This window comes from Limulus polyphemus, unplaced genomic scaffold, assembly GCF_000517525.1.
Source record: "Limulus polyphemus unplaced genomic scaffold, Limulus_polyphemus-2.1.2 Scaffold2046, whole genome shotgun sequence".
In the NCBI taxonomy this organism is placed as follows: domain Eukaryota; kingdom Metazoa; phylum Arthropoda; class Merostomata; order Xiphosura; family Limulidae; genus Limulus; species Limulus polyphemus.
In genome coordinates this window covers 53,836-65,128 of record NW_013667656.1, presented here as the reverse complement: position 1 = coordinate 65,128, position 11,293 = coordinate 53,836, and the positions used below count along the sequence as shown (strand labels likewise).

Genomic DNA, 11,293 nt, shown 5'->3' with positions numbered 1-11,293 from the left:
TTCAAAATTTGCTTTTTTTGAAATTTATAACTAAAATATCATTATTCCATATTTCCATATGCAGCAAAACATTGAACCTAACAGAGCAATGACCACTTCCACCCAGATGTTCCCCAAATTCCACCCTCTCAATCATTTCTGTATTTGATGTTAACAGTAAGTCTAAAATAGCATTGTTTCTACTTGGTTCTTTGACTAACTGGTGAAGAAAGCCAACCTCAACAGTTTCCAAAAACCTTTATCCTTCATGGTTTGTTTCTAGAATTTCCCAATCTATATATACCTGAAATTAAAATCATCCATAATTATGACTTCATTAACAGCTAAAATCTTAATCTCTTTGTAAAATTTCTCACTAATATGGATTAAATATTTTGAATTTTGTTACTTCTCTTTAAAATTACTATACAAATTAGAAAAATGCGATCATATATATATTGTATAGGACAATGCTCAGAATTCATAATAATATGTTATAGAATTATTGGTCATGACTAAAGAACAAATTTATTTTTTAAGTTATTATATGGCTGGTTACAAAGACTGGTTTTGATTCTTAAATTATGTAAAATTTTATATCTTTAGCAATTCATTACTTGTCATAATTTGTTTTCAACAATTTGTACATAACTTTAATATCAGAGTGTAGGTATTGTTAAAACTGTTACTTAGATACTTGTCTTAAAAATATAATGTTTTACAGAGAAACAAATTTGCATTATTCAGTACATCGTTGCTCAATTAAGGCTACAGTAAAAGGGACAAAAGTTTACAATTGCAGAAAAGTATTGAACATAAAGACCAGTCTGTGTATATATTTTTACATACTTAATTTTATTATACAGGTAACTTGCGAACCCCATGACAGTGTGTGTCACATTCTTGTTTAAAGTCAGCAAAACTATTGTTTATTTCAAGCTAACTGTTAAGACCTTGATGTAAGGTTATCATGATCTGATTGTTAAACTGCTTCCTTTAAACCTATCCAGTATCATAATATTAAGTGTTGACAAAATATTCGACAGAATATTTAGATGTCATTAATGGTGAACATGGGTGTTAGAATAATTTCTGCATACACTATTATTACCTTGCAGTCTTAAGTGAAACTGATGTCATGATCATGTGTATATAATTTGTCATGTGTGCATTTATATTTGAATGTGCCTTTTAAACAAAAATTCAGTATGACTTAAAGCAGACTTAAGCTTCCAGGAAATATTACATCTTCAATTCCATAATTTGTGATGATAATTATGCCTAGTATTAAAATGAACATAAAAATTGAACAGTGCTTGAAAGTGTTTTTTTTTTAATGGTATTTTAAACTTTGGTAATCACACTGAAATGTGTGCTGGATTGTACTGCAGCAAGCAACTAAAAAAGGCTTATTGATAGGTTATTTGTAGTTTGGATTTTCCGTCATGTGCTTGCAGTTAACTTAATTTTTTTTTCTATTTTACTATTTATAATAATTCCTGGATTATCAACTGGTAAAAAGAATGCAGTGGTCCTTGAGGAAAACTGACTAAACATTAATATCTATTATTTTTTTGCCAGGTCAAGTAGCTATCACTAATTTGAGCTCTATTATTTTACATTGACATACATGTATTTTAACTTATTAGTCAAGTAATATAAGTTATTTTCATGTACTTTTTTTTTTTCAGGTGAAAGTATTTCACCTTTGATATGAGCGAAGAGCACCAAGGTAAGAAATTTCTCAATACTTGTACAGTTTTGTTGGCTTATGTTTTTTGATTATTTAACCCTTTTGCAACAGGAACCCCTTTAAACAATTTTCTGTGGAAGTCACTGTTTTACATTGAAAATTTAATTAAATGCCTTTACTATCAATGTATTTGAGTGAAATTAATATTATAATGTATGTTATGATTTAAAGTTTTATTTTATCCAAGTTTTAAGTCCTTTATTTCAAAATATACCTATAAAAACTACTTAAGATGTATAATCGCCTTACCAACGAGCTATGAAAATTCTCCACTTTGGCTCATTGTATCTTCAATAATATGATGGTAGATGAGCAGAGGTACATCGAGGCAATAAGATGCTTACATAACATTTGACCCATTCATTTCAAAGTTCTCTGAATGAATACAATTGAAACAAGTAATAAATTTTTTCAACCCTTGAAAGCTGCTACACCCACCTCCAAGAGATTTGTTTGAGCTTTATAGCCTACATGTAGATGTAACCTACACATGTATAGCCATTACAAAGAACTTGTTTTACACTATAAACTAACAATATTTATTAGGAGATTGGTGTGCTGTTGTCATCACAAAAGTACATGTAACTCACTGTAGAATTTTTTCTATTTGATTGACTATAGCACTTACGGTTGTTTCTTACCTAAATATGATATAGTTAGAGGTATAATTTAAATTGTATTTAGGTGTTACTTTTGTATTTTAGTTGTTTCTTACCTAAATATGATATAGTTAGAGGTATAATTTAAATTGTATTTAGGTGTTACTTTTGTATTTTAGTTGTTTCTTACCTAAATATGATATAGTTAGAGGTATAATTTAAATTGTATTTAGGTGTTACTTTTGTATTTTAGTTATTTATGTATTAGTTATGTTTTAAAATGCATAATTAAAAGGTTTCAACATTTTTTTTTATATATACATGATACTTTGCATCCATTCTCTATGCTTACGATATTACGCAATGAACAAAAGGTTTGCTGAAGGGTTGTGCATGTCTCCCAAAGACACTGTAATATGCCTCAATGGCACTGCTGAAGGGTTGTGCATGTCTCCCAAAGAGACTGTAATATGCCTCAATGGCACTGTTGAAGTGTTGCGCATGTCTCCCAAAGAGACTGTAATATGCCTCAATGGCACTGTTGAAGGGTTGTGCATTTCTCCCAAAAGAGACTGTAATATGCCTCAAGTGGCACTGTTGAAGGGTTGCGCGTGTCTCCCAAAGAGACTGTAATATACCTCAATGGCACTGTTGAAGGGTTGTGCATGTCTCCCAAAGAGACTGTAATATGGCCCAATGGCACTGTTGACTTGTGATGAGATGAATAATAACTGGCAATGTATAAGAAAGGAAAATAAAACATAAAATATTAACTAAATGTGAAAAGGAAAAGACCTGAAATTACAAGTTTAACAAAAGGAAAATCTTTAAAGATATTCTACAAAAAAAGTAAAAAGTCTGTTTCCTATTTTTTAATTATTTCATTGCATTGTATGTTGATGATAATAGCTAGAGTTAGTGATATGGTAGAGAAAATGAAAAATAAAGTATAAACTAAAGAAACCTTTGATATCCTTTTAGGAGGTTCTAGAGATTATGCAAATGAAATATGAAAACTATAAGAAGAAAAGTAATTTTGTACTTAAAATTAAAATCACCTTGCACTGAATTTGTTAATAGTTTAAGTACAAGTAACTAGAGTAGAAAAATAACATATTTTTAGTAAAAACATCATTCTTTGTGTACAAAATGCTTATGATCTTTTACAAAATCTTGACAGTTTTTGAGAGGATATGTTAAGAAATCTCAGAGTTACCACATGTCTTGTTGTACCAGTGAAATTTGTGACTCTATTTCTGCAAATTGCACAAGCTCACCACAAAAGGGTTAAATAAGTTCAGAGCTAAATTGAAAATACATTATAAAAACTGTTAAAAGTTTTATTATGAACATTAAAGGGGGAGAAAAATTTATGTATAATCTATTCTAAGGAATTATTGTGTTCTTTGGTTAAAAAATTTAAAATAACTCTTAATTTTTAATAGTATTTTACAGACTGTTTAGTTATCCTCAAATGAAGGTTTTAAATTTTAAATACACAGTTTCTTTAATTCTATGGTCTTCATTGTTTGCACATAAACAATTTCAAAGTTCTTTTCCAGTGTATTTCCTTTACACTCCTGATCATGTTTGTAAATTCTTGAGTTGTTATCTTAGGTTGGCTGTACATGTTCTTGTATACATTATTCGAAACAGCAAATAGTTGAACCAATATAGTATCACCCACAGCGAGAACACAAAACGATAAACAGCATGAGAATGTTGCAATCTACTAACCCATTCTTTGAATTTAAAAACAATTCAGCCCTAAGTTTTGATTTAAAAACAACTTGAATGGAAATTTGTGGAAAATTTGAACTTGTAATATTCTTAATCTTTTTTCCTTAATTCAAAACTACTTTTATTTGTACACACCAAATTAACATATAGAATATGTTTGGGTCCATCAAAGTTAACCTTTATAGAGGTGGTAACTCCATGTAAAATTTTTTTAACCACTTTATTAATCAAGGTTAGATTTCATCCATTTTTCAGTAGAACATTTGTATTTTTTTTAATTCTTGTTGAGAATAATGAAATTTATTCACAATAAGCTCTGTAAACTAGGATGGTAATTAAATTTATTTTGTAGCTATAGGGGTGTAAAGCTACTTACATAACTATATAATCTTGTATATGATGGTTTATGATAAGTGCCTACATCCATATGTGTGACACAATAATTAATTTCTAAATCTAGAAATTGAAATCTTGAATTATTTCCTTCCTCAACAGTAAATTTTATACATGGAGTGTGGGTTATTCAAACAGTTTAAAAATTGTTTCACATGTTCTATTTTCTTAAAAATAACAAATTTTTCATCCACATATCAATTATACTTAACTGGTTTGAAGGTCTTAAGACAATTATTCAGCACTGTCTTTCGTAATGAACCAATAAAAAAATTAGCCAACCTAGGTCCTAATTTCAAAACTATTTTTTGCCATGTATTCACTTTTAACATATTTTTCAAGAAAATTATTCAAAAAATCAGTTAGTTTATGGTTATGCTTATCAATGTTAGAAATTATTGGTCTATTCAGACACTAATTTTTATGAATTTTAGGTAAACCATACAATGGGAACCAGATGGTCTAATGTCTTTGTAGGTTTTATTCACTGTCACATTATTTTTTTTTATATTAAAAGATGCCTTTGTAACTGACCTTCTCTTTTCTTGGTAGGATCAAAATTTATTTTCTTAACTTTTGTATCTTCAGATGAAACACCTAACATCTATTTACATAATCTTGCTTATTAAGGAGAACAATCACATTATCTTTGTCTGATTTCAAAACCACTAAATCTTTTTTCCCATAGTTGTTTAAGGGCTTTTAATTCTTCTTTAGAAATATTTAATTCCATTTTACATGCATGAAGATCAGGTATCACTAGACCAGATATTACATTGCTTATTCTATCAAAAGTTATTTTTGTTCTTTCATAGATAAGCTTGTTCTTCAATAACTTAAATAATTATAGTTAGGCAAACAATGAGTTATAAGCATAAGGAAAAGTTTTATTGATGGTGGAACATACTACATGTTTTGACACAACATTGGTCTGTCTTTATACCTAAAGAAGACGAAAATATCTAAATAACAAGTAACTCATATTTTTTTGCTATTCTTAATAAAATTGACAAACATGATAAAATAATTCTAAACCAAGTATAGAGTTTACTTTTTTAGCAAGCAGTTTTAAACTATGTATCCAATATCATTGATTGCCTTGGCTGTGTTTTTATATATATATATACAACCAAACTGTTTTATGTTTAGATATTTATATACCTCTGTATTATACAAATAAAGTGCTGTCATTTTTTATATCTTCTTTATATTTTCAGAACTGAATTCAGCATACACTACTGTTTCAGTGCTTCCTGTACAGGAAACAACTGAGGAAGATGGAAGTAGGTTTCATTTAGGTCTTTGTAGTTAATTCTGTAAATTAATATTCATCTTCTGTTAATCGTAAGAGTATTTATATACATATGAAATTTGTAAATTTTTATATATATATATAATCCTTAAGTTTCTCCTCTCTATTTCCTTTTATCAGTTTCATGACTTCAAAGGTCATCTTCAGGATGTAATTTTAAAGATGATCTATAATGTAAACATTTAAATACCAAAATATATTTAATGCTGTTGTAATGAGCACATCATTCATCCCTGGCCCTCTCGACAAAACTTATTAATTACTGCTACAAACATCAAAGTTTGACTCATGTCTGCTGCTAATTTTGGTGGTCTCAACAAAAGTCCAAATGAGCTGTGTAGCTTACTGAAAAGCTGAGCACATGACTTAACTTTTGTACATTCAAAGGCTTGTAGTACAACCTGTGTTCTACAATGAGCTGCAGCTTTTTTTCTCTAGTTCCCAATATCATAACAGATTGTATTGTTAGAAACTTCCATTTTTCAGAAACTGGTAACTTGTTACAGAACTCTGTAAAGTGGAAATGTGTAGAAAGTCCTTGCATTTTTTAAAAATGGACATGATAAACAATCACATATTTATTCATGATGACGAGGAACCCACTTGAAGTAAATATATATGTATTTCTAGTAGAGATGGCGGATATGGGTATTAAAAAAATGTTTATTTAAGAACACAAAACAAGTTACAATGTTTCAGACTCCTTCAGTCATCATCAGGTTAAAAATGAGATTTGAAAAAGTGATCATTATTGATCGTATGTTATAGAGATGACAGTAATAACAGGTGTAAGATTATAGGGGGCATTGTATATATTAATCTATCATAGATAGTAGTTAACATTAAGGAATAATTAGTGTAAGTATAAAAGTGTTCCTTGGAGATGGTTCAATGTGGGTTCAGGTTCCTGTATTAGAAGAGCTTCTTTAGTTTTTCATTTGTTTACTTTGATTCTTTGCTTAATATGTTAGTGTTTTCTATGGTTAATTGAGATAAAATGTTAAAAGTCATGGGAGGGTTATTTTTTTGTGTTCATTATATCTAGTTTCCATTTTTCGTCTTGTTTCTCCAATACAAAAATCATGGCAGTTGTTGTATTGTATTTTATAAATGATGTTAGTATTGTGCTTGTCAGAATAGCTTTTACATAGTATAGATATTAATTTTGTACGTGATTTTTGAATTAATTTAGTGTATGTAAACCATGTTGCTTAGATGTGCCAGTTGTTATATGTTAAGATAACCTTGGTCAGTCACACTAGGTTATTTTATGTGCTGATAATTTTCTAAGTATTGTACTTCATGATAGGTTAGATCAAGTATTCTTTCATAAACATTTATTTTGTTTACTGTTTAATTTAACAGTTTCTTTCTATGATACTGTAATCTGAAGTAAGCATGTTCCGAAGTTTTTACAACCAGATAACAAGCTAAAGTGAATGTTAGGTGGAATTATGGAGAAAAGTTGAAATATAAGTGTGTTATGTGAACATGTACAAATATCTAAAATCTGGAATTTTGGTTAGAAGGTAAGATTTAAACATTTGGAAAGAATGTGGCTGCTCTGTTTGTGTTAGCTCATTAATTTCATCTTTGCCAATTGTCGAAATAAATTACTTTTACTTATATATTTCTTAATAGTATAAATATATACTATGTTGTTGGGCTTAGGACTCTTCTACAGTAGGTTTATATGACTTGTTAGTGATAAATTTAACGAAGAATAAACAATGCACACTTTACTTGTTTTTAAATAATATCTGTCTATATATATTTGGAATAAGTTAAACATGTGTGCAACAAAGTCTTCACACTGTACAGATTACAGGCATATCATAAACACTATTTATATATAGTTCTCTTTTTTTCTTGTCAAAAGTCCACTTAGGCCTATTCACTTACTTTAGAATATCAGTTTGGCCTTCTTTCTTCTGAAGATCCTCTGTTCCTTTTGTCAAAGTGTACCCAGGCTGATTCAATTACTTTAGAACCATGCTTTGACGGAATAAAATTATCTATCTTATCTTTTTTTATACTGTTAGTTTCACTCTAACATAACACCTTTATGGTACTTAACTTCACACAACTATATTCGCTTTTGCTATTACCTGTCTATTGCTTCCCACTCGTCTCATACTATTTATATTTTTATTATATAGTCATTTGGCCACTTTCTATATTCTTGACACCAATCAGTTATTAACAGAACCTACAATCATCTGCTTTTAACTCTTATTATAACAAAACATAAAACTAATAAAAATATTCACTCACAAATATAAATTAATCACTAATATTTAAACTAAACAGTCTTTTATATTACGACAAAACAACTAGATTAGTTTTTGGAAATTATGCATGCAAAACTGACTTTGTTTGTTTTCAAACAAGATGAATTATGTTATACAAGATAAATTCTTTGATCTTTTTTATCATTTATTTTTCATTAAATTTTATCTAGTTTGATACAAGTTTTAAATTGACTTGAAGTTCATTCTTTGTTAACTGAATTTTTAGGTCGACTTACTGTTTGGAGTCCTTCAATGACAAAACTTTTGATCACATTGCGGCGTGCTAATGACCGATTGTTTGTAGAAGGTTTAGTAACAAAGAAAAAGGCATGGGATCTGATAGCCAAAAAGGCAACAGAAGTGAGTGGGGTTGTGATTGGTGGTGAACAGTGCTGTAATAAATGGAAGAAAATTGAAAAAAAATACAGAGAAGTTAAAGAAAACCAGGGAAAGCCAGTTGAAGATAAAAACATTAGAATAGATGAAGACTTCTGTGAAGAAATGGAAGAAATTATGGAAAATGAAGCAAAAATGCCCCGTCTTTGTAAAAAAACAAATCAACCGTCCACAAGCCAGGCGTCAGATGAGTCTGAAGATGAAGACTCTAACTTCACTGTTGATGAATCATGTGAATACAGTCTTTCAGCTTTAGCTAACTCCAAAAGGAAAAGGAAGCGTACTACTGCAACCGAAATCGTTCAAGCTTTGGAAATGTTCAGGAAAGAAAGAAAAAAAGATGAAGAGGATAGAATGAAAAGACTAGAACAAATGCATAAAGAAAGAATGCAACTATTGGAGAAATTAGTAACTGCCATTACAAAAACATAAAAGATAAACATGTCTTGTAAAAAAAAATTATTTTCAAGCTGAATACTGAAACATTTGTCCTTTTCATGTATTAAAGATGATGTAAGATTATTTGTTACTTCTCTTTAATTTTGTATCCAGTTTGCTAGCCAGAAGAAAAAACTACATAGTCATTATGAGTTATCCATTAAAACTTTGCTTAGTACGAGTTATCACTGAAGCATTAAATAATTTTATTAATTTAAAATATTGCTAGCATCAAGAAATAACTATGTCTTTACCAAATTTAGCTGTAACTGTATTGCACCTTTCTTTTTACGGTAAGGACAAATAATTCGGTTATTGAGATGATTTGGTGAAAACTGTAATAACTTGTTTTACATTCCAGAATTTGACAAAATAATAACTTCTGGAAGTTTCATTTCTCTTAAGTATTAAAACAAGCTATTTATATCAAACTCCAACCATCTCTTGCCTCACCTGACTGTGGAACTTATCAATGCTAATTTAGGTATATCAACATCTCTGTGCCAATTACAGGTCGGCCCATTTTGGGAAGAGTGTGAACTTTGTTGTATTTGAAAATGTAAACATTTTGGTTTCTTTATTTTTATTTAAAAATATATATCAAAAATTGCATCAACACTTTATAAGTGTACATAAAACACTTCTTTGAAAGGTTCTTCAACACTAGCTTGCAGGCTTATTTTTTTGGCAAACTTGCTTGTAAGTTTAGGAAACTTGTGATTGTGGGCAATATGTTTTCAATGGGGAACACAATTAGTACCATAGGAAAAAAGCAAGTAATGGACTACATCAGTGGAGGTATTTTGTGTTTTGCTCATGTTAGATATAAATTAACTTGTTAGATGAATACCCAGCGATTGTTTGAATGCTTCACACAACTTTAAAACTGGCTCTACTTGTTAAAATGTAATTAACTGATCTCTTGAAGTCTGTCAACCTACCTACAACATCTAAGTGACAGAACAATAATGAAAAACATTAATAACTTCAGTCATCCTTTCTCTCTTAAGGCTAAATAATTTTTTCATAGAATTTCTGTAAAATTTTCAACTGACTATGCATTTTATAATGTTTGGAAAAGGTTTAGCCAGATAAGATAGAAAGAAATGTATGGTACTTCTATACTACCATAACACCTAGAACAAATGCATAAAAAAAGAATGCAACTATTAGAGAAATTAGTAACTGCCATTACAAAAAGATAAACATGCCTTGTAAAAAAAATTTATTTTCAAATTTAATCCTGAAACAGGGCTATATGCACTAACTGTCCCCAATTTAGCAGTGAAAGACTAGGGAAGGCAGCTTGTCATCACCATCCACTTCCAACTCTTGGGCTACTCTTTTTTTTTTCCTGACAAAATAATAACTTCTGGAAGTTTTATTTCTCTTACAAATACACACACATCCCAGGTGGTTAGGGTGCAGGTTTGAATCCCCATCCCACCAAAGCACGTTTACCCTTTCAGCTGTGTGTGTGTGGTGGGAGGGCATTATAATGTGATGGTCAATCCCAGTATTTTTTGGTAAAAGAGTTGGCAGTGGGTGGTGATGACTAACTGCCTTTCGCTAAAATGGGGACAGCTAGTGCAGATAGCCCTCATGTAGCTTTGCATGAAATTCAAAACAAAACCTTTTCTGCAGATATCAAGTATATCCTTTCTTCTGCCATAGTATATACATTACTTGTTAGATGAAAAACTTTATATTATGCACTCCTTAACTTGTGTGTAGTCCCAGTTGTGTATAACATTTGTCTCATTTACATACAAACTCCATGTGGTTATATCATTCCATTTGAAAAAAGTTGAAAGGTGTTGACTTATTTAAAGATTTTGAACATGATTAGCTTGAGCAAGTACTTTATGCCAGCTTTATTTTAGACAAATGTGTAAAATAATAAAATATTAACATTAATTCTCTTAAGCTCTATCCATACTGCATTATCTGGAATTTATTACCATGTTACAGATAGGGTGGGCACCACTTTTCATTGTTCAATAACATTCATTTACTACCTCAAAGCCATCTAAAGCAAGGTCCTAGTTATCAAAGAAATAATGACATTTCTTATGCTCATTCTTCTGATTTGTGACATTGTGCAATTTCAAGTACAAAGATGTTGACTCAGTTTATGAGAATTTCACTGAAGCCAGTTATAAGTAGTTGTTTGTTTGTTGACTAGGAAAGCCACGTCATTCCAGGTGGTGATCTTACCTCATAATTATCCCCTTTTAATACAGATTCAATACTAAACTTCCTAGCCTGATAATATAGACATTTTTAGTAAAGTTATCATGATTCGATGACGAGGAACCCACTTTGAGACTAATATTGGCTGGAGACGGCTTGAATGGGTAATGAAGAAAACTTATATAAGTTAACTATAACA

The 11,293-nt window shown here is 30.0% G+C and overlaps 1 protein-coding gene across 5 annotated transcripts in view; it reads left to right on the top strand.

Annotated features, from left to right (window-relative positions):
- The window catches only part of LOC106465768, a 16,072-nt gene extending 7,087 nt beyond the window's left edge, over positions 1–8,985 (top strand). For all 5 annotated transcript variants that reach the window (XM_022393703.1, XM_013926002.2, XM_013926001.2 and 2 more), the window contains exons 2-4: positions 1,671–1,711; positions 5,682–5,747; positions 8,294–8,985. In XM_022393703.1, the coding sequence (XP_022249411.1) occupies positions 1,693–1,711; positions 5,682–5,747; positions 8,294–8,895 (687 nt within the window). In that variant the 5' untranslated portion in view covers positions 1,671–1,692 and the 3' untranslated portion in view covers positions 8,896–8,985. The remainder of the gene's footprint in view (positions 1–1,670; positions 1,712–5,681; positions 5,748–8,293) is intronic.
- The last annotated feature ends 2,308 nt before the right edge of the window (positions 8,986–11,293 follow it).